Source organism: Passer montanus, unplaced genomic scaffold, assembly GCF_014805655.1.
Source record: "Passer montanus isolate IOZ18808 unplaced genomic scaffold, ASM1480565v1 scaffold9, whole genome shotgun sequence".
Taxonomy (NCBI): Eukaryota; Metazoa; Chordata; class Aves; order Passeriformes; family Passeridae; genus Passer; species Passer montanus.
The window spans coordinates 11,948,132-11,974,551 of record NW_024374367.1 but is presented as its reverse complement, the minus strand read 5'-3'; the positions used below and the strand labels follow the sequence as shown (position 1 = coordinate 11,974,551).

The 26,420-nt window shown below is 39.2% G+C and overlaps 1 protein-coding gene across 1 annotated transcript in view; it reads left to right on the top strand.

Moving 5' to 3' along the window:
• The first annotated feature begins 3,840 nt into the window (after positions 1–3,840).
• SUCLG2 (succinate-CoA ligase GDP-forming subunit beta) overlaps positions 3,841–26,420 on the top strand; it is a 105,230-nt gene continuing 82,650 nt past the window's right edge. Inside the window, exons 1-2 of the mRNA XM_039734373.1 lie at positions 3,841–3,984; positions 24,067–24,208. Coding sequence (XP_039590307.1) covers positions 3,901–3,984; positions 24,067–24,208 — 226 coding nt within the window. The 5' untranslated portion in view covers positions 3,841–3,900. The remainder of the gene's footprint in view (positions 3,985–24,066; positions 24,209–26,420) is intronic.

The window sequence follows — 26,420 nt, the reverse complement described above, 5'->3', positions numbered from 1 at the left end:
CAGAGGCACAGACAATCAGAAAATGAAAAGGGCAGACTGATATTTACATACACAGCCTGGTGATGCAGCAGCACACAGAGCTCCCATGCCACTGCAGACAGAGAAACCAGGATGTTTGATCCCACCTAGCCAAAACCACCCCATCCTGCTTCCTTCCAGGATACCTTCCAGTATATTGCAATAATGTCCTAATGAATGGGAATTTTGTGGCTGTGTGCAATGACTGAACTCGGTGACCAAAGAGGCAATTTATAATTCTAATACACTATTTTCCATTCCTTATTTTCATCCTTCTTTTTAGACCCAAACATTGGTTTTTTCATCCTTTGTTTTTTCATCCTTTGTTATCCTTCCTCCACCCACTGGTAGATTTACCACTTACATTTTTCTTTTTGGTCTAATATTTGAACAGAGAAAGGGAATGAGAAATATGTGAATGACTGGGAGAGCATCACAATCTGAGAGGTGCTTGCGCATCAGGACTCATGCTCTGCAGTGGCACTGTCAGACTCACCCTATGATCTTGTTTCCTGTCCCACAGCCACCTACAGTGGGACTATTTCAGGGAGTTTGCTGTAGATTTATTACCCTCACTTGTGATTCTTGAGGATGCTGTGTGTGGAGTGTCTTTCAAATAAACTTATTTATTATAAACTTATTCCCTATCCATGTGAATGTGAAGCTCAAGTTCTGTAGTTAACATAAGAACAATCACAAGGCAATTACAGATGAGGAGATGCCTTTCAGCCCACTGGTTCCAGTACTCTGAAATGAAACTACAACCCACCAAAACCCAGCTAGAGCAACACATTATAAAATTAAAAACCCCAGTGGTTTGGGAGGTAATCTGCACAGATAAGAAAATGAATATACAATGTCATTGCAAAAACACTTAGAATTGTGCTTTACCTGTGGTAAGGTGATTTCTTTTGTCTTTAAATGTTTTCACTTGAACACTAACAACCATTTAGCCTTAAGGATAACTTTTAAAGAGGTATAAACTTTACACAATGTTCTTTTTTAAACTTAATTGCAAAACTATTACTGGTTGTTTTGCATTAAATAAACCACTAAGAAAAACTTAGCTACAATCTAGCCTTTTGTGTATCCTGGGGAAGAGAGAACAGAAGCACACTCAAAGCTGCATATCCATGAGAGATACAGGGAGGGATATCTGGAAGTCTAGAAGGAACGACCTTTGAAACCAGCCTCTCCCTCTATTTTTTTTTTATTTTGCACTTCACTTCCCTCCCCTCCTTATTTGTGAGGATGGTGTGTTGAGACTACTCCTCAGCTGCTCCCAAATTCCTGCATTTGAAGCGTGTTCCCCAACAATAATTCATAATTTGTCCCTCCTCTCATACACCAACATATCTTGTACTCCTTGATCCAAAAAATCCGGCTCTTGCTTGCTCTAATTGCTTCAGAGACCTGTTTCATCTAAATTTGCTTTGGCTCACACATACACAGAAGGAAACTGGATGTGAAGACAATGAATCTATCTTTTCTCCTCATACCTTAAAGGTCAGGTATGTTCTGCAACAGAGATACAAAAAAAAAAAAAATAATCTTGGTGTCTACTCCACACTGTGCAGTGGTTTTCCCCTAAATCTAAACAATAAAAAAATACAGTAAAGCAGGTTCTGTATTATTTATATTAAGCAGTGAAAATGCTCCTCATAGCATTAAATGACAGCCTTGCATGCAATTCACAGACATTATCTGAAAGCTTATATACCTGCTATATATATAAACCTAATGCAGACAGCCATAATAGTCTGTATGAATAGGAAACGCTGTGCTCACTGAACCACAGTCATGAAACTAAAAATGAAATTATAGTTCCTCCATCATAACACCTAAGTCAGTATATAATATTCTGAAAGAACAAGCACACAGCAATACCTGGGTTAATACTGGTACCATACATTATTGCTCAATGCTATCAAAAACAGCATCTCCAGATTCTTTATTGAAACATATTACATTACTTAAATTGTCATGACAGAGACAAAAGTGTTCAATTTCAGACTTTTCTAGCACCTCAGTTTTTATGAAATTGCAGATTTTTTCTCTATTAGACATATAATTTATTTGCTGATTAAATTCCAATAAAGGAGTTGTTCAGTCCTGATTTTTTAAAAAACATGTTTGGGAGTGTAGGTTCTAAGCCTTGACAGGAGCATTTTCCTTTGTTCCCACACACATCCTGAACTGGAAGATGAGGATTTAAGTGTTTATCCAACTATTTCATCATAAACCACTGAATAAATAATGTTCAGCATAAATAATGCCTCCATATAATGCTAACTCTGCATGCTTCAATATAGGTGAATTTAATATGAACTGTTGTAAAATTGCAAGGGTATCTCAGCCACCACTCAATTTCAGCATTTTTTTTTCAAACCATGATTGTAAGTGGACAATTTGTGTGAGCTATTTGCTTAACTCTCTATTACTCATAGGTGGATTATCCAAAGTGTGCACTCAACAGAAACAGACAAGGAAATGCTTGAGGCACATAGCAAAGACCAGGCCCTCTGACTGTTGGGTTTGCTTCAGACTGTAGACATGGTACACCTGTATCCACACCAGCCCCCAAGTCATTCCTGATGGATGGAACAATCTTCACAGGTCTGGCTGCTGGGACTCACTTTCATGAAACCTCTGCTCAGACTGTGAACTCATGTCAGATTTTAAGTCCATGTGATGGACATAAAGGTTTATGGGCTTTGCTCTTCTGTTCCATCCCCCAAGAGGGCCTGAGTTTGGTGTCTCAGGTTTGGCAGTAACTCTCAGGTTTCACAGAATCATTTAGGAACAAAGCACTGAGATATTCAAGTCCAACCCGGGACTGATCACCGCCTTGTCAAATACAGCACAGCACCAAGGGCCAAATCAGTTCTTTGTTAAAAACCTCCAGGGATGGTGACTCCACCACTACCCTGGGCAGCTGATTCTAACGCCTGACAACCCTTTTGTGAAAAATTTCCTCCTAATGTTCAACTTGATACTGACATGTTTTACCTGTGGAACAAGAACAGACAACCCTTTCTGTGAAAAAATTCCTCCTAATGTTCAACCTGACACTGACACGTTTTACCTGTGGAACAAGAACACAGGTATTTTGTAGAGTTCACATTAAAGTGCCTATGAAGAGTCAGCTGGATCCCATGAGGTCTTACTAGGGTTTATTAGATTGGGTTAATTTGGTATTTCTTAACAAAAACCAAAAGACCTTTTAGCCATGAAAAAAGAAGTTGGAACAGCCTCCAGCAGTGCAAGGCCGGCACCTCACACTCCCAGGCACTCCACCGAGCCCCTCCTGCTCTGGTCACTGCACTGGGCCCAGCCCCAAACCCGGCCGTGCTGGGCACACTCATCCCAAACACACTCTCATGGGCAGGGCTGGAAGGGACCACAGTGGTCCTCTGGTCCAGCCTCCCTGCTCAAGCCGAGTCATCCAGAGCACAGCACCGTGTCCAGACAGCTCCGGAGCATCCCAGCGAGGCAGCCTCCACACCCTCCCCTTGCCATCCGGTCCGTGGTCGGCCAGTGCACAGCGAGGAAGTTCTTCACGGCAGAACCTCCTCGGCATCAGTTCCTGTCCATCGCCTCTTTGTCCCATGCTGCGGAGCACCGAGCAGAGCCCGGTGAAACCTTTGGACAGTTACACACATTAACGGAGTCCCCTCTCGGTGCTCTCTTCTCCAGGCTGAACAGGCACAGCTCCGTGGGCCTTTCCCGGTCAGAGAGATAACGCACCCTCCCTCACAGGCCCTACACCTTCCCCACCGGCCCGGCCGCCCCTCACGGCGCTCCGGGGCCCCGCCCGGCCCCTCTCCGCCTCCGCCGGGGCTTCCGCCCGGGGCGCGGGGCAGGGCGGGGACAGCGGGGAAGATGGCGGCGCCCTTGGCCGGGCAGGCGGGGGCCGTGCTGCGGGACCTGGCCCTGCGATCCGCCCGCCTGCGGGCCGAATTCCCGGTGAGTGAGCGAGCCAGCCCGGCCCCGCGCCCCGCCGTGCCCGCCCGAGCCCCGCGGCTCCGCTCGCAGCCTCCCCTGGCGGGAGGGACCTTTGTGCTCCGCTGGCTGCGATGCTCGGGCTGGAGGATGCGCCCACCCTGCGGGGCCGGGGCTGGCTCAGGGCCGGGCAGACCCAAGCTGGCCGGGAGCGCCCCGCTCCCCCCAGCCCTGCCAGAACTCTGAATTATTTCAGTGGCAGAGCCGGGTGACGCTGTGCACGGAGCGATAGCGTCTGTCTGAGCACGTTTCGGGCGGCAGCGCCGCGTTGGTTTGGCTCAGTGCGGCTGGCTGAGGTCACGCTGGGGTGAAGATGCCTGGTTGCGCTCTCCTGGGGAAATCGATCCTAGCTTAGGCTTCCCGGTGGTCCTGAGCCTCAGCAGAGCGCTGGGAAAGAGCAGATGAGCGTCCTGGAAGGGCTCAGGGGCTCTCTTGAGGTGTAGCAGGAGTTCATTATTCACCTCGACAGCAGCCATGCCGAGGTAGAGTGAGATACGCACATTCTAGACAGCCCTCGTGCCTTTGGCAGCCACCTCTGTTATTTTACCTTTTCATAACGAGCAGCTGCATGAGAATCTTACTTTGGTCTACACTTCTGAGCATAAATGTGTTCCCCGAAGCCAAAGCCCCTGGAGCAAACAAAATGTGTTTGTGTCCAGTTGTCTCCACTGGGAATGCTCCTGGCTGCAGGTGCAGGGCTCTGGGGTAAAGGGTGCTGCTGGTGCTTGGCTGGTGTTGCACAACCACGGCTGTGTGGTTTATCTTTTAACCTGAAGGAGGTTGTAAATCTGAACTCTTTTGTGCCCAACTTTCCTATTTGAATGCTGGGTAGAGAACTCAGTGCAATTGATTTGTTGATTTAGCATTCGTCCATTTCATGTATACACACACACAGAGGGAGACTGTTTATGTGTGGATATATACACACAATGATATCTATATACATACATTTATCTGTATATACACAGATTTAATCTCATTACTATGGATGGGCAATGCTGTCAGTCACAACAATGTTTGGGGAATACGCATTGCATGGTTGAAGATGTGTTCCTGCCATCAAGGCTTAGGTGAGTCTAATCCTGCAATAAGGAATTTGGAGGTAACGCCCCTGTTCTTGTAGGGCTTGGAAAGGCTGGAGTGTGGAGCATTGTCTGAAAAGAGGCATCATGGTGTGAACTTAGGAGGTGTTCTGGTTGGTTTCAAGCCCTGTCTTTATCTGGTGCTGCAGTGAGTTGTAGGTGAAAATTAGGAGCTCATGGTCTATTCTGTCATCTCTCAAAGCATGGAGGCACTCTGCAAATTACCCCAGTGAAATAACTAGGTATCAGCTCAGACACTCAAAAGAGTATTCTTAGGATATCAAGGTGGCCAACTTAAAAAAAAAACAACCCTTTTTGTGCATTATTTTTGGACTAGAGCCGTTGAGCTTGTATTATAAATCACATTTTGTTATTCTTTTTCTGCGCTCTGCCAGATACTGAGAGCATCTCCCAAGATCTGTGTTTTCCAAGTAAGCTATTTTCAAGAACCACATCGATACTGTACAACAACAAATCAAGTTCTTAACTTCAAAGCAAACCACTTTCCTTTATAAAGGTCTTCAATTGGGCAATGTTGCATAATAGAATTCCCATCTAAACAGTCTCCTAATCTCCCACTGTCTCAGCCTTTAAGCTACAAATGAGTTGATCAGCCAGAGTCTGGATTTCTGTGCTAGAAAATAGGATAAAGGATTTGAGAGTAAGAGCCCTTCCATTGAAGGTTTTTCTCATTTGTATCATTCATTCCGCTGCTCAGATGAGACGTTCCACTGATACTTTATTTAGCACAAACCACCAAAACCTGTCCTCAAAGCCCATCACAGTGTTTCTTTCACAGATGAGGGTCTTCCATATGGTGCGAATGCGATCAAGAAATATCAGTCTCCAACTTTGTTGTTTTGGTAACCCTGTGTGAGATTTAGAATCTTTCCTCACAGTCCTTTTGACTTATTGTTGGAGTGATGTTTCTACACTTTGTCGCAAAATTTCTTATTATTTCAAAACTGTAGCTGTGAAATTTGGTTATATGCTGTCATTGTAATCTGCACACATTTCCCTATGTAGCTTCATTTTAGGGGTGGAGTAAATGGTAGTCGATCCTATCATATGAATTATTTTATCATCGTTTTGCTTTCCGTTTACTTTTTTCAGTGTTAAATATTTTTTTTTACTCCTTTTGCTGTTTATATTCTTGGTAGATTCAATTCTTTGTGCTGCTGGAGTTCTAAATCTGCCCAAATATTCCAAGAAGATAAAAGATAGGTTTGAGTTGTCTGCAGTGGATGTGGACAGGAGCATTCAGGCCTGCTCTTGCTGGAGCAATATTTGTGAAGAGCTGTGACAAACGCTCCGGGGACCACTCGGCAGCAGAATTCAATCTTGTTGGCTGGCAACAAATGGGCTCCATTGAAGGCTGTTTATTTGAATGGGAGTTGGATTGGGCCCTTTGGGAGAATGCTGGGTATTCAAAATAGCTTCAGATGCAGTGAAATTCAGCCATGAATATAAATGAGAGACAATTAAATCAGAATCATAAAAAAAAAAGGTGTTTAAGGTAACTCTCCAGTATTCTGATAGGGTGAGCAGGTTGGTTGGTGCATTGTGAGCCCTATCCCAGCCTTCAAAATGGGCCTCAGTCCTGCCAGAACACATCCAGATTCCATATGCGTTGAAAATATTTGAAAAAACAAGAGGAAGGAGGGAAAGATGAAATTAAACAAGATTTCTGCCGGAATCTATAATCTATGGATGTTACAAATAGGGAACTGCAAGGTTGCTCACTGCAGATGCCCTCAGTTCCTAGACTTGTATATCTGTAAAACCCCATTAACATTGAACAGAGAAAGTTCTGCCGTTTCCAAGAAACAATCAGCTGTGGTAGCTGATCCTCCATGTGACCCAAAATATTACTGAAAAAATCTTTTCAATTAATGGCTGAAGGTACTTTAATGTTGAATTCTTCTTTTTTATCTTAGTTTTCTTTGGTGTTCTTGAAAATTTCTTTGGACTGCTTCCCCATTTGGCTTTTCCTGGTTGGCAGTTTTGCTATATTTTCAAGGTTTTACATTTAGAGGCAGGAAATACATGAGCCTACAGACTTTCACAAACAGCTTTTTCTACAGGCACCTCATCTAAATGACAGGAAAGCCCTCTTCAAACTCTAGACAAAACTGAAATGCCAAAGTGGAGCAGATGTTTGGCCCACTCCTCCCCGGCAGTTCCATTAAACACATGGTTATTGAATCCTATTTTGAGATGAAAAAGGAAATGAAAACATAAATATAACCTCAGACTGTGATTTTTTTTTTATTTTTTCCCCCCAGTTAGTTTTCTGCTAGTGGAACTTCTACCCTGGGGCAATCTGGCTCTGGCACAGATACTCACAGCTCTGTCTTGAAGCCCAAAAGCTGCACTTTACTGCATTGATTTACCTTCCTTTTTATCTCATGGAGTTATAATCAGGGGATGGGGCTAATTAGGTAAGGAGAGCCTTCATGAATATGACATTAGATGGAGAATTAGCCAAACCTGTGGTTTTAAACATGGCTCTGAATAAATCCTTCTTGCTGACCCTCCATCTGAACTCCCAACCAGTTTACCCAGAGTCTCCTTACATTCCTTGGGTGTGTTTGGGACTGGTTGAAGTTTTTTTATATAAAAGCAAGTGTTTTTTTTTTCATTGATCTGCTTCCTGAGGAACTAGATAAAGTGTCAATAGACAAACTGTGTTTTCTTTACAGTTATCTGAGTGATTGTTTCCTCCTGTTTTTCTCTGGAAATGTCAGTGTATGTGGTAGTTTTCTTTTTTTTTTTTTTAAGTCACCTTTCATTTGGTCTATCTGGCTGATGACTGCCAGCAGGGATTTTATCTGAAATGTGTGAAGCTGCTGAGGTTCTTTTGGGAATACAGAGAAGTGAGATGAAGGTTTAGACACATTTGGGGTATAGTGGTTTCTTAGAAGTAGTTAATTTCTCTGCTATTTTTTCCTTTCTCTTGTTGGGAAGGTTAATTTTCACAAAAATTGGTAATATCCTCATTTAATGTATAGAGATGAGGTTGTCTCCCTTTCTGTTTTGGGAACTCGCTTGTTCCAAAGTCATTTAACTTCAAGTGATCATTTTTGTTGGCCACACCTGTAGTCAGTAGTTCAGCTCATTATTGCCTTGGCCAGTCCAGTTTTTCTGTGCATATTTGTGGCTATGACTATCATCCACAGCTTTGAGCACATACTCTGAGGATTTTCTCCAGAAAGTTTCCTTCTCTAATACTCTAAAAGCAGTTTCTAACCATCTGTGACTCAGCTTATTTCTTCCATAGCACTTTAATAAAACACAGGACAGAGAAGTCACATTGTCTGTCCAACTGCATATGACAGTAGCTTTGGAACTGGTTATTAAACATTGATCCATGATTAGTAGCTATTGATTTTTTTAACTAGATAACAGCAGGAGTGGGCATGAAACAAATAGGAGTTAAGATTGACTGTTGTGAAAAATTCCTTAATAGTGGAGTTTTGCTGTGCTGCTGAATTCTTTGTTGTATAAGTGAGACTTAAAACAGATTCTGAATTACAAGCTGAAGTTATCCTTTAATGTGGTAATGAAAATTAAAGCCCTAGATTGGTGTTGTAGTTTGTTTGTGCTATTATGCTGATGGTGATGTTTTTGTATAATTAGTGGCTAAATGTTAACTGCGAAGGAATTTAAATACTTGCTGTTTTTCCACTTACTTGTTGGAACATCTTTTTTAATTCTTCAGTCAACAATTTATACTGATAGCACAAATATATTCAATAAATGCAAGTTTTGTTTTGTTTTTTCTTCCTGTCCTCTCTCTGGTCTCTTTCTAATTGCTCGTGGGTTTCCCTAAACTATAAGAGTCAGTATTCCAAAATTGAGTTAAATTTTATTTTGATTCTGTGACGATATGAGCCTTTAGAAACTTTGAGTCCAAAATCATAAAGCTCAAGGCACTCAGAGCTCTGTTGGGCTTCAATGTAGATTGGGATGTTTAGCTGAAAGACTGTTTCATTTAACAAAAGACTTTAAAGCATGTTTTGTGATACATTGTTATTCATTTGTGTTTACTTGCCTTGCACATGGGTAGTTCTTGGAGACAGATCAATTTCTGTCTACCCTGTTTGTCTTTAATTTGTGTTGTAGAATCGCAGTCTGGCTTGGGTTGGAGTCTGAGCAATGTGAGCTGTGAGAATCAGCCTCACTTTGTGTCAGGAGGAGAGAGAAGCACTCGTACTGTAGTGTACCTTTGATGTCTTAACTTGTCCACCTAAATTCTTCATGAGATGCAAAAGTTTTGTAAGAATTGTCAGGAGGAGTGAAAAATTAAGCGAGAGTTTTGATCATGTTTGCTAGGTTCGCCTGCTTGTCTAAGACTTTTGACTGAAAAATATGAAACTGCAAATTAAAAACCAGACACAGATTACTAATGGAACACTTCATCATCTTTTGATATCTTTTTCTGAAAGATCTGTGGACAAAAGGACAGTTTAATTTGACATCTGCTAATTTCATGTCAGCCAAGAAAGCAGTTACTGCCTTGTGTAAAAAAGAAAAAAGAGTTGTTCATACAGAGTATTGTTAGAAAAATGTCAGGGAAATTCCAATTATTGGAGGAGTTCTATGTGCCAATTGTATATAACACTGATGGGTATAGGTAAAACATAGAGCTATTCATGATAATTAAAGATGAAAGGCCTATTAAAAAGAGCCATATCCTTTTTATTGTCAAGATAGTACTTGCTAAGGTTTGAAGATGGCATAAAAATGTATTTTCCCTTAAATTTTCTATCGTCTTCAATTCTGTCACTCCAAACACATTGGAAACAGTGAATCTATTTAATTGAATTCTTTCATGCAGAGTTTCAGTCTAGATTTGTTTTTCAGTTAAATGGCTCAGATTAAAATAGTCTAAAGTAAAGCCATAAATTTTGGAAGTAGAGGAACAGATATTTAGAGCTTGCTTTAAACATGATGTGAGATGATTAAACATGAGTCCAGAGCAGCTGGAGTGCTGGAGCTCCATCTAGGGAGGGTTGATATCCCAGCTGAGAGCCCAGGGGTCAGGATTTGGGGCACACCAACCTCACTGACAGGGCTGTTGTGCATTTCTGCTGCAGGCACCTGCATCAGCAAGGACCAGATGGAGCTGCAGACCCCTGAGGAAGCCTCAGTCAGCAGGTCCTGTCCTCATGGAGGAGGACTTCCTTCCCCCCAGGTCCTGCTGGAGGGACAGCACAGCTGGGAACACATATCAGGAGTTCCAGGAGGTTTCTGGAGAGCTCTGATAACTTCCAATGCAGTTGTGTGAGGAGCTGACAACAGGAGACCCTGCTGGACCTCACATGTGGGAACAAGAACGGGTCAGGGCCCTGGCAGCCCCCTCTGGGGAGAAGCTGAGGGAAGAACAGTGGCTGTTGTTTATTTCTAATGTTATTTATTTCTAGATACAGCATGGGCTGCAGTAAGACACAAGAAACAAGGCTGAGCACAATCCCAGTTTCTTTAACCACTGGAGTAATGCCATCATCCTTTGGGCTTGGAAGTGCTGTTTCATTGGATTAAAGTTTACCTTTCTCTCCCTCCATACAGTCAGAAATGTAGAAATCTGCTTTAAGGTCACAGTCTTTGAGGATGATGAGGTAATGCTTCTTGTAGTGTCCTAAGCTTGCTTTAAGATATGAGAATGGCAGCAGAATGAATTTATATAATTAGGTATGAACAATGGAAAAATATTAATAAAGAAATTACCAGCAAAGGAAGGAAAAATATTCTTAATGTTTGGCTTCATGTCGGTCTAAGTCAAATGGTCTAATTAAAACCAAGACTTATTAACAATAAAGGGTTTCAATTCAGATGGAAGCAAAAAATGGGTACCAGTCTTTTCTTACTGCTTCCAGGAAAGAAATTGGTATAAACCATTCTGGACTGGTTTAATTAACCAGATATTACTTAGGCACGCACTGAAACTGTTTCTGTACATACTTTTCTGTATTTCTTTATTTTACTACCATGGGTATTTGCATTTTTGTTGCTTGGAAGTGTTATGTTGCTTAGTGCTCAAAGCCATATTCTGTGATGACATAGTCAGGTAGCGTGGAAATTATCATGATTTGACTTCAATATTAAAGAACTGGAACAAAAAAGCTGTGATTATGTTTCATATTTCCTTCTCTGTGATGAAAAATGGAGCTCAAACTGTCTAAATTGGCATTTTATCGGTGTTTTTCTTAAAATATCAGTGACTTCTAACACTTGAAAAAGCATTCTTCCAGGGTATGGTAGGCGTGAAACACTTCTTTGATAGATATGATTACTTGAGATATGGATGCAGAAACATTTCTGTTAATCTTATTGAATATGCTTTGAGTTTTGTAACAATTTAGAAAGCTGAATTTGCATGCGGGAAAGAAAAAATTGGTAGTGGCTACTTTGTTGCATGTTTGGTGGTACAATAGTTTTAGAATTATTTTTTCCCTGGCTATGTTTACTATTTACAGCATTTCTTCATAGTTGCATAAAAAAATCATTTTCATCTTGTAAAAAAATTAGGAAATTAAACATTTTTATGATCAGAACAAAACCAAAAAATTCCCCCTCAAGATACTTAAAAGAATATTTCTGATTTATGTGGAGAAGATGGCTCATTTCGCTTTTTGAATATGTTGTGCGTATCACCGACAATCTTCTTTCATTTGCCAAGGCAGGCAATGTGTTACAGTATTTTCTGCAACTGATTATGCAGTTGTGTATGGTAGTGAGTTTATTTTCATCAGATACTTCAAAGCCTTACTTTTTAGGTCAGGAAAGTATGCTTCTCTTAAAGCTTTGAAGTACAAAATAAGCAAAATGAACATAATTTGACTAAAATTAATTACTAATGCCAAGCAGAACTTCGATGGTGAGAACTTTGACAAAAGCAGCAATTGTATCTGGGAATTCATGTTCTTCGTTTACCAAGCAAAGGCTCTAAAAATCGATTCCAGAGGTGTAAAGCTTCTGTAGAAGCTTCATGCTTGCTTTGGCACAATACAATAAGTGATTCTTTTTTATTTGGCTGAAATTTGGTTTAAAAATGCAAGGAAAAAATATTTTGCCAACAATTTCTGCAGTAAGGACAGAGGGCATCATTGGCTCTTTGGGTGGACTGGCAGCTCGGTGTTTGGGCTGCCATCTTTGTTTTGTGGCATCCTTTTTGTGAGCTGTTGTTTGAACCAGAGTTTTTATGTAATCCCACAGAATAAGGAACCTGCCCTGTGTCAGGGTTTTTGGAAGCTGCTAATGGTTCGCTGTTCAGGTGAAGGTTCAGGGCTTGGGGTGTGTTGAGCCCTGCTCAGGCAGCCTGTCCACACTAACCAAAATGCATCCCAGAACTTCTCAGGGTCATGAGGGTGCTGCCAGTTAATTTGCAGAAATTTTATTTTGCTGATTGCATATAAATAGAGTCATGAATAATGCCCTGGGTGGGCAGCAGGATGCAGTTGTCAGGTAATGGTGATGTCCTGCTTTATTTGCAGCTCATTCTGTAGCAGCCTGACTGAAACAGCTGCTGAACAAGGTGTGGGAAATGGAGAAGAGTGGTCAGCGTCTCACTATTCAAGAGAACACTCTTCCAGAACACTCTTCCCACCCTCTCCTCCTTAACTTTTGAGGACTCAAAAACCCATACATGCAGAGACCCAGAAGAATCATCCAGGTGGTGGCTGCTAGGATCTGCCTTGTAGAGCACGAGGATGTAGGCTCAGATTCTGGTTTTGTGAGATAAGGAGAATAAGAATGACAGAAGGAGCTCAAGTGTGACCCCGTGCATGTTCCTGGTAGTTTACAATGGAGCTTAGTGGGTAGGAGAGTGTATTTACAGAATAGCTGTCAAAATCCCTGAGTGTAAGCAAGCTGTAAATAAGTCTATAAAGTGTAATCGTTACTGGGGACTTTAAATCTGCAATGAGTGAAGGACTTGCTTCAAGTTCATTCTTGTGTCTGCTTCCTTGCATGAGAAGTAAACAGAAGGATAAATCAGAGAGCTGAATTTGTACATATATAGTCACATTGGAAGATATAAAGGCACATTGGAAGAGAATTGTGTAGTTTCATTTGTGTTTTCTGGAGCTAATGACTGACTCAGCTCTGCAGTGGAAGAACATCACACCACACTCATCGTGTCCAGGAGAGGGCAGAGGTAAAGCTGGGATCAATCAGTTGCAATCAGATTCTAGAAGGACAATGAGGAGCACAAGATCAAGTCAGAGTAGGGCAGGCATTCAGGAAGCTGTGAGGTAAAAGGGTTTCTTGCAGTAGACAGTGAGCAGGAACATTCAGGAGAACTGGTAAGGGAATAATCACATTTTGTTAAGAGTGCAGTCAGGATTTTCGGTCCCACTTCCACCCTGAGTACATTTACTGTCCTTAACATTTCATCTCCAGTACTGTGAAATACCCAAGACATAACTGAGATGTTTCTAAAACTTTGTGGTTTTTATGTGCATATTGCTATGGTTATGTTTAAAGGGTTCATGAATAGATACTGTTCTGTTTTTTTAATCCAGTCTATATGGTTTGGTAATCTAAATTTCAGAATTGTGAAAGAGATGGGTGCTTTCTTGTGAAATCCTCTTCTGTTTCTTTGATAAAGCACAGCAAAATTGTGCTGTTTGCTGTTAATTTAAAAATTTAGATGTGCTTTGATGAAAGAGACAAATAAAGCAAAGAAAGCCTCCCCAGCATCCAGCCACTTCAGAACTGATGGACACACTCCTGATGTTCCTCTTTCCCAGCTGAGGGATTCTACCATTGAGAGAGGAAAGAAAGCACTGAGTCAAAAATAGAGGGATGTTGAAGAATCATTATATCTTTCCTAATAAATATTGATTAATATGTCATTGCAGTTTAATATATCTTTTAGTAAAAAGGAAAATTGTTTTAAAGGTAGAAGAGGTAAATCCTTATGAATATTTCATATATTTATTAATGAATTAATTTTGAGGTAGTAGGTAGTGAATGAAATGTTTAAAGCCCCCCAGTAATGGTGGCATTTTACTTTTAATGTGAAAAACCTTTACTAGAGCCACATATTTTTAGATTCAATTACCTTGGAAAGTTGGCAGTTCAGCTAGTGAGCGAGTTTTGGGAAGGTTCTCCCACTTCAGTGAGCAAATCGGGGGAGAGTGAGGGAGTTTGATTCATGACTTGACTTTGGGGTCAAATCCAGTAGGCTTATTTCTTTAGTTAAATCATTCACTTTCCCAGGTTAATTTTAACATTCTGGGTAGGCTGTTCAGGTTGAGGTTGAAACTGTTCTTTTTATAATTGGTTTCTGCAGGATCTTGCTACTTTGAACTGTCTTGTATTACACAAAAATGTCAGACCTTCCTACTCTGCCTAAAAGTGTTCCCTGCTGCAGTCCCTTGTGTCTAACTTTGTATTTTCTTTTTAAAAAGCACAAATCTGGCTTATATGGCCATCTTATGTAGAGGATATTTTATAGGTGTTTATTTGATAGAAACTTCTGTTCATTTCTGTGGTATTATTGAAATAGAACTCCTTTGGTAAAACTGAAATTTGAAGGAGAACTTAATATTGTTTCTCATTCAAATTGTGTATGAATAAATGATTACAAATTGACAGATATGGCTTGTAGTGATTCTTTTCTTGAGTGAAAAACCAATTTCTATTTCCTTCTTAATTTAGGAACTTAAAATTATTAGGAGAGAAGAAGAGAAACTAGATGCAGCCCCAACACAAGCAAAATGAACTATGAATTGAAAATTTAATCGCTGTTTTTGTTTCCAGGGCTGTGTTGCTTTGCACTAAATGCAGATGAACCAGCTTTTACTTGGGATTTATTAGTAACAGAGATACTGCAGGTGCTTGTGTGGAAAAGCAAAGTTCTCCCTTGTCCCTGCTGAGGGACCTAAACACCTACTGCTGCTGATGCCTTGTTGGAACTACCTCAAACCAGACAAAATGAAGAGAATACAAAGCTGTTGTATTTATTGGAGGACCTTCAGGTGCATTTCAGGCACATGAAGCCTCTCCAGGGACACACCCAAACATGGAGAATGGGTCATGGGTGTTCACACTTTTATAAGTTTGATCCATGCACTTCTGAGAGCTTGAGCCTTTTTCAGAGGGCTCACCCAGAGGATTCACTTGCTACCAGGCTTTTATTATTCCATTAAATATTGTGCAATATTTTCTGCTTTAATTTGTTTTGAAATAATTCAGCCATACTTTATAATGCCTTATGGAACTCATCGATATTGCCTGTGTATCTGTCTAATGAGAGCTCAGTAAATTAGCATATTCATTAAACAAACAAATTATTGTTCTGTTAGTAATTGGTGACTGCCTGTTTTTCAAGAGATGAGTGATGTCAGCTGGCATCAATTTGTTTAGTGTGCTTTGTTACCTACAGGTAGGTAATCTGTGGTTGATAATCCTTGCTTTATTAGGTTTTATTAAAATAATCAGTGCTGCCTGGTGATAGGAGAAAAGTAGTTGCTCTTAAATAAACAGGATGAGATCCCTAAATATACCTTGTTTAGCTTTTCAGTTAAAATAGATTCCTTCTCGCAAATTGACATGTTACTAGTTTAACAAAGCTCCTCTTTGTTTCTTTCATGTTTGTCACCATCTATTTTTATTTTTTTTCCTGCTGTGATGCACTCTGATTCCTCTCTCTGGTTTGCAGCAGCTCCTCTTACAAAGAATCTTGCAATGTGTTGCAAGAGAAATTGGCTTGTCCTTGAACTGTGGGAAAGTATTCTGGACAAGATTTAACTAAGCACTTCTTTTGATTGCATCGATAGAACTAAATGGTGACACAAACACCTAATACAGTAATAAAAAAAACCCCTGTGATTGTTTCCAACTAGATTTTTGAAGTTCTTCTGGAGTGTTGCTGTTCTGGACAGTGAATTGCGTGAATGGGAGTGATTGCTTTGGAAGGAGAAATGCTCTTGAGCAGGTAGTTCGGTGCTGTTTTCCCCAGCAGTCTCATTTTCAGGAACGAGAGCTTCTGAGCAGGGGTGGTGGCTTGTTTCACTCCTCTGAAGTAGTTCAACTTGGAATACTTAAAATTTGTGCTTTCCAAGCTCTTGGCCACCCTCTCAACTGTTTGAGTCCAATTTTTTAAACAATTTAACAATAGCAATACTAATAATTATAGTAATTATGATCTCCTTTTAAGCAAGCCCCCATTTATTTTTTTTCTGTATTTTGAGTGTATAAAGTGAACCATTTAGTTATTTAACACAGGCATGTTGTTTCAAAAAGTCAGAGATGTTAGGAATAGTAGCAATTATCCACCAGAACAGGCAGTCCAGATTTACTGAACAAAGAGGTAGAGCCATACTTCATGTGTGTTTTTGATTTTATTTGAAGTTAGGTTTCATAAACCTTTGTTGCATGGACAGATCTCCCTTGTTCTGAAAACTGAGTATATGGTTTATTGGTATGAAACAGTAAATTACCCTGCAGTTTATTGATCAAAATGCCTTAGCCTTTGGAAAACTGGGAAATGTGATAGGTTTTGGTTTTTTTTTTTTTCTGTGTATTTTACTGCTCAGGATATTTTGTGTGCTATATTTTCAGAAATAAATATGGAGTTTAAGGGCCTGTAGCTGTTAACTAGAGTTTGCGTGTGGGTTTTAATCAGATAAGATGAATTCCCATTTGTAGGAATAAGTAATGGAATGTTAGAAGGTCTTCAGCTGTACCTGTAGGTTTAAAACCAAATGCTCTTGTTTAAGGCCTGGTCTGCTTATGGTGCTTTAATACAGACTAAAAAATGAGCAATTCCTGACTGCTGTGAACAAAAGTATGGAAACTGATTTTGTCAGGGAAATATTCAAGACTTCTTTCTAAACTAGCTCACAGAATCAATTTTATCTGTCATAACTATATCACAGAGGTCTAGACTGAGGCTTTGGTCATAAAGCTCAGTGCTGGTGAGGCTGCTGGAGCTGCTGGTGCCATATGGCATTCCAGCCAGAGCAGGCAGTTTGGGATGGGCATGGAACACTGTTTCCTCTGTGGCTTTCAAACAGCACGACCTGGATGCTAGCCCCTGCTTTGGAAGATGAAAATTGTTGGTTTGTGGCAGCCAACAGGGCATGAGTTGGGAAGGACGTTTTCTGTCCTGTTTTCTGTAATGTGCCCCCAGGTTTGCAGTGTTGGCCACCTCTGGAGAGAAGGGGATGTGTGGTGTGGCTCATGGGACACCTTAAAACCCGTCAGCCTTACCTCTTTCCAGTTTATTTTCTTCTTCAAAGACTTGCTTTCCGTACAGAGAATATTTTTGCATTTTATGACTATATTTATGATAAACTCCTGTTTTGTGTGGTGCCATTTTGCTAAATTTTTGTTTCTTGTCGGGTTAACTTACTCATTTTGTGGGTCCTGCCAGCAAACTAAAATAAGTGCTTTAGTTTGTTTTCAGTGGCCTGTGTGGTATATTTTAAATACATGACCTAATAAAATGTGTCTATACCTGCAGTGGTTTATATGAGGGTATTCAGTTTAGTTTATTTCTGATGGTTTCTTTTTGAGAGAAGCGACATCTTTGTCAATTACAGAGACGGTATGTCAATAAATATAATAAAGGTTTATGCCTCACATTGATGAATGGTCTGCTCTTTCATTACTGTCATCTTTGTGTATCTGCTTTTCTTCATATGTGCTTGGAATTGTATTACAGGGCAGAGTGCACAAATTGAATAAACTGGAATGCTGTAGAATGTGTTGGCTAAGCAAATAGATTTTTTTGGTGACAGACATTTATTTTTGATCACATACCCTAAATACATCTCCTTTTAATTTCAGCTACAGAATACATCTCACCTCCTCAAAAACACCACAGTTTTTCTTCCCAATTGACTTATTTCCAATATAGCCATTACAATAAAGTCCAAGTTTATAAAACCTGATACTTTGTATATTTGACATATAATTTGCATTCATGCAGAGCTAATTTGTGTTGCTAGAGCTGTTTCATACTGGCACAGGATCAATGAGCACAGTTACCACTACTTGGCTTCTGTGGAGCAGCAGAGGGAGAAGAAAGAAGTGGGCATTTATTTGACCAGCTTTACTGCCAGGTGCTTTTAAAAGTCCATCTTTGTTTTGTGATACTAATACTGGCTTCCATTAATGCTGTAAATGAAAAGGGAATGTTGGATGTTGGAGTGTGTCTTCCTTTTAACAGTCGTGCAATAAAATGCATTAAGCTATGCTAATGAAAACAGTAGAGCTGCTCAAATTATATAGGTGTGTCAAGGGATGTTCAATTATCCTAGAAATTTGCTTAGTGGTGGTTTTGTTTTCTTTAATAGTGTTGATTAACACTGGATTCTCTTCCCCAAGCTAGAATCATTTGGCATTTTACAAAAGTAGAGTCTTGCCAAGAGAAAATAAGTATTTATATGTAGGGCTTTTTTAAGGAAATTATCTACACATCTGGGCTTGATAAGGTGAAATACTTGGTTGTGGATGGTTAGCCAAGGTAGTTCTACATGGAATTAGGCGTGAAATAGCACTAAATTTTTAAAAATTTGATTTTTTAAGACCAAGAGGCCTCAGTTGTAATAGAGAGTAGAATTTGAATCTTGAGTTGTTTGTCAGACTTGACCTTTCACTTATTCCTTTTGACAGCTTCTTCATATTCTTGTTAAAGACTTAAGAGATTCTTTCTATTCTGTTTATTCCATTTTAAAAAGTTAGCCTTGGATGTTTTACCAGGGAGGCCAAAGAATGAGGAAAACTTATCCTGAGCATATAGGTTCAGGTAAGAAATTATCAGTGCCACAGTCTGATGAAGTTTGGGGTTACTGATGGTGTTTCTGTTTGGTGCTTATTTGGAACATCTATTTTTGAGCAGAGTTTTGCTGAAGTAGTTAACATGCAACTTGCAAACCTCTTGATGAACGTGTTAAGACAGTTTCTTCTGGTTTTATGTGTGTGTGTGTTTTCTTTTTCCAAAAGCAAGCACTCAAAAGATACCTCCTGGGTCATCTGAAAGATGTTTTACATCAGAGTAGTTAATGCTGCATATATAACAACGATGTCTCTGTTGCAGTGTTTTCTAAAACTGTTTTGGGGTTTTTGGAGGGGAGTTTGGTGTTTTGTTTTTGGTTTTTTGGTTGGTTTGTTGTTTTGGTTTTTTTTTTGGTTTTTTTTGGGGGGGTTGTTTATATTGAAGCAAATTTCTGCTAGAAGATGTACTTTTAGTTCTGCTTTAACTAAGTTGCTAGTTTTTTAGCCCTTGTTATTTAAATAATGCAAATTTTTTCTTGTCATGTGACAGCTAAAGAGTTTTCAAATGGAATAGCAGAAGAATAATGCAAGTCCAAATACATTATTTGTGCAGAGCCTTTAGTATTTTATGAAAAAACCTCACCAAACAAAAAGGTGGTAAATAAGAGATTATGCAGGTTATATGAGGAATCAATTTTTTTTTTTCCTAGCAGTAGTTAATAAACCAGAGATACAGTTTTGCAACACCTGACCTTGTTAAGATGATCAAAAATAAATATTTGATTTCTTGATGTGTATGCCACTCATTTGGTCATGCTGTGGGACCAAATATGGTCTCTGCTAATGTAAGGAAGGAACTTTGGACAGAAAGCTTGTTCAGAACAAAAGACACAATTCCCACTAACAGTGATTTTCTAAATCCTCCTCAGTCTATATATTTTTGGTCCACATTAGTGTGATTCTGAACGGTAACAAAAATCTTGAAGATTGGAAAAGGGAAGGGAGATTAGAGGGGAAACCCAACCAATGCTTTGTGCTTTTGGAAAATGTCAAATAATTCTAGCCAGCAGGAGAAAGTCTGGTTTGAAAGTTGTACTTGAATAAATAATTCTGCCTTCATCTCACTTCATGTTACTGCTCAGTTGAGGCTTTTTGTTCCACTTTCTTGAGTTTTGGGATTTTTGATGTTGTTGTCAGGCTCTCAGCAAATGTTATCAGTTGTAAAAGAGCCTTATTTAAGTGTACTAATCTCTTTGATAAGCACTTTCATTAGAAATTTAATCTTAAGAAATATCTTATTAGGATTAATTTAATTCTTCTTTAAAGCTTTATTATTTTGAATAACAACATTTTATTTTCTATGTGCTGCTACTAATGTTTTCTTAGTTTCACAGATTTTTTCTTAAACCTTATTTATGGTTTGAAAATAAACAACACCTTTTGATTTACCAGGCAGATCTGAATCTCAAATAAGATCCACTCTGCATCTTCAATGTGTACATCAATACACAACAAAAAGTTCCCATATGAAAGGATAACAGAAAAATGCCACAGTGGAAAATTTTGTGGTTCTTTGTCTGTTATCTTATGAAGATGAAAGATGAGATGTCACACAGGGAGTCAGGGTTTACTAAAATCCACACACAATTTCCAGTCTCTTCTTCACAGGCTGGTGGGACAGGATCTACTCCTTGTACTCCAGCCCAACCTTGCAATAAAGAGAGAGATGAAACACAGATACAGCTTGAACTTGTGGAACATACTGGGTGTCAGCTGGGACAGAGCTTCATGGAAAGATCTGAGACATCTCTGGTGTTTGCTAATATGTTTTCTGACCAATGTGTGGAGAGATAAAAATATTCAAGGAGGGAAATGCTGGGAATGGAAGGTGATGAGGATAATTAACAGAAATTACTAAAAGCTAGACTCTGCTTTCCTGTGCTGTAGGTTCTCCTTCAGATGCTCCCCCTGTTCCCTTTCTCACATTGAGATTATTTTTCTGATGCTGATTTACCATCTAATTCCTTAGTTTGTCTTTGTTGAGAGCTGGAACTGAACTGGCAAATCTAACAATGCTGTTCGGTGCTGCTGCAGGCAATGGAACAGCTCTAAAACAGGAAAATGGGTAAAACAAAAATGTTATGGCAGAGTTGTGTTCTGTGCCAGATTAAAGTTTCCTTCCAACAACTTTCAGGGGGAAGGGTTGGATTAAGGCTGCCTGTAGAAGACTCTATGGCAAATAGCTTTCTCTCAAAACCTTGTAGGTTTTCCCTAGAGTTTTGAGTCTGTACCTTTGTGCTTTAGCATCTTACTGTCAGTTTCACATGTGGATTTAATCTGTAGAATGCATAAAAGTTCATGATGCCCAAGAATTTGGGCCATTTGAAGCCCATCTGAGATTTTTGAGAATGCTTGGTATAACTGTATTTGGAGGGTAGGGATTAAAGATTCTTCTATAAATTCAGATACAGATTTATTGCAACGAAAATGTCTTGGACTGGAAATTGGTTCAAAGCAGAATCTGTTTATTCATGTTTCTGAGATTTCATGGTCACTTTTTTTTTGGTCTTCATCCCAAAATGCATGTCCACAGCTGTTTTGATTTTTCAAGATAGTCTTGAAAGAGCAATCACCTTTACAGATTCAAAGCTTGTGCTTTATTTCATCTCTTGTAACTGCTTTAGTTTTCCTGCTGTCCTCATGACATATGGTGGGTATCCTGCAAGTGCTTTAAAGCAAGTTTTTCATGTTCCTTGCTCTTCAGAGCTTCTGGTACAGACTTCAGATACTTATTAATTTTATCAAGCAGTTCATTCACAACCAAGAGTTTGTCTTTTGTGCAAAGACTTGATTGAAAGTCTTCAGCTGGCACTCAGTAAGATGGTCTCTCTTAGAATTATGTAATATAGCAGGGGGTAAATGTGTGCTCAGTAACCTGGAGTTTGTAGGCTTTGCTCTTCTGTGCCAGCAGTTGTTGAGCAGACCTCTTCACCCTTAGGACTCTCCTTTTTAAAGAAATTATTCTTTTATTTCCTTTCTGTGTTCCTCAGACTGGTCTGGTTCATAATTTAGGAAAGAAATATTGTCATAATATGTTAATATTGTCCAATTTTTATAAGAGGAGATGTGTCCCTCTGCTTATGTATGTCTGCACTTTATGCATATTAATAAGATTTTTAGCATCTCATCAGTGGAGTATCTCTGTGGGACATTTTGAGTTATATTTTGAGTTGTAAAGCTGTTGGATCCCAAAAGCACCTCTGAGGTGCTGAGAGGGTGCTTGGGAGCAGAGGTCACTGCAGTTCCCATCAAGCAACAGCCACAAAAATCTTCCCCAGAAAGAAACTTTTAAAAATATTTTCCTTCTTATTTATTTGATTTAGATCAGCTTAGTAATACCTATAAGTGAAATTTATTTATTTTGCTAAGTTATAATATGGAATAAAAGCCATTTTGAAGACTTGATGTTAAATTATAAAGCCAGTGACCAAAATTTTATTAGCAGTATTACTGACCTGTAGAAATTTTTAGATAAACCAAAAGGGTCCCTCCTGGCCCCTAGTGTTAATCCCTTTGTGGAAGTGATCCTGAAGTGATAATTGTTAGAGCCTAGCAGAGAATTTATAATAGGAAAACAAATTAAATGTCAACAGTTATGAAAGGGACTTTAAATTTTGACCCTACATTTGAAGTATTGCATAACTGTAATAACATATCATCCGTGAATAGCATGGAGGAATAGAAATCATATGAGGTGTCTGTATGATGTGTAGAATTGGAGATAGCCATAGAGCAAACTGACAATGCCATTTTGTTCCTCTAAAACATGTTAATCAGGTTATGCATAAAAGGATTTAAAATGTCATCCTGAGCTATTTGTAACTGTTTAAGTTCAGTGGGAGCCACTTCTGCAGAAAACATGCAGCTATATACTGTAGAAGATGGGTTTGTGTTTTCTTTATGCATCAATCTTTTGTGCTGTGTATCAAAGAGAATAGAACAGATGGGACTTTGCTTTTGAGACAACTCAGTATTGTGAGAGAGTGTGTTATTGAAAGACTTTAGCATAGAGGGGTTTTGTTTTCAGTATAAAGTTGCATTAGGTTGATAATTTTTTTATCATGCTGTTAGGGATGAAAGTATAGTAAATAATCCTCTTTGTCCAGCATTTCTAAATACGTAGCACTGGCTTGCATGCTGTGTTCCTTACTTCAGGAGAAACCAAGAACTGATTGTGGCTGGCTGCCAGGGGGACAGCACTTTGTCTCTCCATGTGGGAAAAGCATCTTTGGCTGGCACAAAATGGAATTATACCATTGCCAGGAGCCAGCTCCACCTTTGCCATTATAGCATTGCCAGGAGTCAGCTCCAGCTCCTTAATTATTGCTTTTGTGTGAATCAATTTATCCTGTGTGGAGAATGTGTCCTTTCTTAAAACCATTCAGTAAAGATGCTCTGACTTCTGTAGTGTCTCAAGGTTTCCTGCCAGGACAAGGAAATGTGTTGTCTTTGTGTGTATAAGATCTTTGTACCCATAGGGTGTAGATGTGTTTATATTCCCACAGGGCATCTAAGCTGGCATGTTGGGAATGAGGAGGGAATTATTCTCATTATTCTAATTATTATAACCAGCTGGTGTTGGCCTGGCATGGCTGATGTGGCTGTGCTGATGTCCTGCTGTTTAGAAGCACAATGAACAAACCAGAGATAGCAGACCACTGAAAATACATGTATTAGTGTATAGTTTCTTACAGAATAATGCTAATTCCATGTCACTTGTTTTTCTTCTCAGTTATGCTTCAACGTAGAATCAGTTGAAATAATTTTATGGGGAGAGATTAGATTAAATGTTGTATAATAAGGATATTTAACATGAAACTGAATTTGTTTTAATATAAGAGTCTGTTACTACTTTTATAGCAGAAAAAAACATTGAGACATAAATAGACTTTGGAGTTCAAGCCAAATTTGCCTTGATATTAAATGCAAGACATTTTGTCTGGCCAAGTGAGCCTTGTGTAGCTTTTAAAAAAATATCTGTAGCTTTCAGAGTACTTGGGATGCACAAATGTTAAGAAAAAGCACTTAGGTAAATCAATAAGTATTTTACCTTTTCTCTGGGTGTTGTTTAACTGCTGGTTTGAGATCACCATAAGGTGGAAGAGCTCAGTGGGCTGTCTCATGAACTCTTCTTAATGAGCATTATGTTATTTTCCCCTCTTGTTTTTTCTAGGCTGTTCAATTAACCCCCAGACGATGGCTCAACCTGCAGGAGTACCAAAGCAAAAAAATAATGGCAGACCATGGGGTTACAGTTCAGAGATTCTTTGTAGCTGATTCTGCAAATGATGCCCTGGAGGCTGCTCAGAGACTGAGTAAGTGGACTGATAATGGGAGAACTCTGCTTCACTGGGTAGCAATCTGGGAAATAAATTGTTTTCTAATAAGTTTAAACAGTCTTTGAATTCATTCTTACTGAAAAACTTTGATATTTCATCCCGACCATAAATATGTGCTCAATTCTATATATGAACAAGTTTATAGTGGCAATGCTTAGAACTTTATTTCTCAAATGTTTTGCATGCAGCATGTAACGTGGATTCTTTAATTAACATTATAATAATTCAGAAGGTCATGAATAGTTGTGGAGGAATTTTTTTTTGTATGCCTGATATAACTTAAGGATCTGAAATAAATGAACTTGTGTAAAAACCTGTTTTCAAACAAAAATTCGCTCTATTAAAAACCAAGGAAGGAGAAGGTTGTGGCCTCTCCATTTTAAAAGATACTTAGGTGTTTGTTAATGTGTGTGTCCAAATGAAGAAATAGAAAAGGTGAGTTGAATTACCCTCACAAAAGGACGTGACAGTGGCTCCAAGAGAAGACCCTGCCTCTGGGGCTTTATTTTGTTTCTCTGACAACATCCTCATCGTGATGTGGTGAACAAAAGATGATAATGTGGGTCAGAAATGGATTTATATAATAGCTTTTCTCTCAAAAAGAAGGTGTTAAAGTACTGTGTCAATCTGTTCTAACTGAAATAATTTTTCTACTTCTTAAAGTTGCAGTTTTCCTCTTTTCATTCAGCTTTTGTTAATATATCAAATATCAAAATGCCAGAGGCCAGACATTATTGTAGTCTAATTGTGTAGTAACGGAAAGGTTTTTTGGTTTATGCTTTATATAATGCACAGGCCACTTAGTTAAATGCATTTCAATTTTGCACACTGGAAGGTAAATTAACACAACTTACTCATATCCAAGATCTCATCAGAGCTCAAGTAGCTGAGTAGCATTAGCATAATGGCTTGTTCAATCTCTAGAACTTCATTAAGGTGATACACTTTTTAGTGATCAAAACCTTCTTATGACAATCAGTATATTTGAAAATATATCTGAAACAAAAAATTAAATGCAAGTGTTATGGGCATTTAGCAGTACGAAATGGCTAAGTTGGACATAAAGCAAAGCACATGAAATGGGAGTGTTTCCTCATGTCTGGATATCTGAGAGAATCAAGGAATGCTAACTGAAGCTGTGGCAGGTTTATTGCCAGTCTTACAGCACTTAAACTCTCTTCTTCCTGATTGAACTCATAAATGGATTGGCCTGTCCAATAACTATTGCTGTTCTTGATCTCTGTGACTATTTGGAGATATAAATTACTCCATTAAAGGCAGTGAACCTCCTCTGTTTTATGATGCTAGGTTTATTTTAAATGACCTCTGTAGCTTGCCTGCTTTGCAAATCACAGAAATATCCGTCTGTTAAAAACAAACAAACAGTGTTTAAATAACCAAAAGTAAAACCCAGAACCAAAAAACGTTTGCTCATGCAACTTTATCAGGTAAATTTTATTTTAATTGTGTGGGCTTGCTAGCACTTCAGAAAGTGGAAGTCAGTGATACCTTTCTTCATTTGTAGTTGCATTCAGCCATGGTGCACTACTGAGCATGAGAGAATTGTGGTTTATGGTGTGGAATCTATTTCATGTTGGAGTGACTGACATCCATTGATCCACTTAATAATTAACAACATCCTCGTTATCATTCTGGTGCTGTGCTGTCCTTGTACTTCCAACATGCACTTTGAAAACTAAGAATCAAGAACATCAATTTCGCTGCTGTGGTCATTGTTGTTCCAAGATTTTGCCAGGTTTATGTTGTTTATGATCCCTCAGATTAATATTGGCTCTGTCACTCAGGGTTATCTGCACAATTTGCAACTGAATATGCAACCATACAAAGTAAAAAGATATGGGAAAACAGGAAACTTCAGCCTACAGGAGGCATGAAATATTATGAAATAGAATAACCAGTGAAGGCAGTTTGGGGATGTTGTTGATAGACAGACATTCTGCAGTAAAATATGGGGAGAGGCCAACCTCCCCTGCCAAGTCCTGCTCAAAAATCTCATCTTTCAGGTGCTGTGTGCCACATTGCAGCTGTCCTTCACTTTGGCTTCTTCAAACAAGAAAAGGTGCTTGTCAACGTACTTTAAAGACGAAAATAGGATAAAGTTCTCAAAACTTGAAGTCAAAGGTTCAGTATTTTTTGTGTGAAAGGAAATTTTTTCTATAGCCCTCAG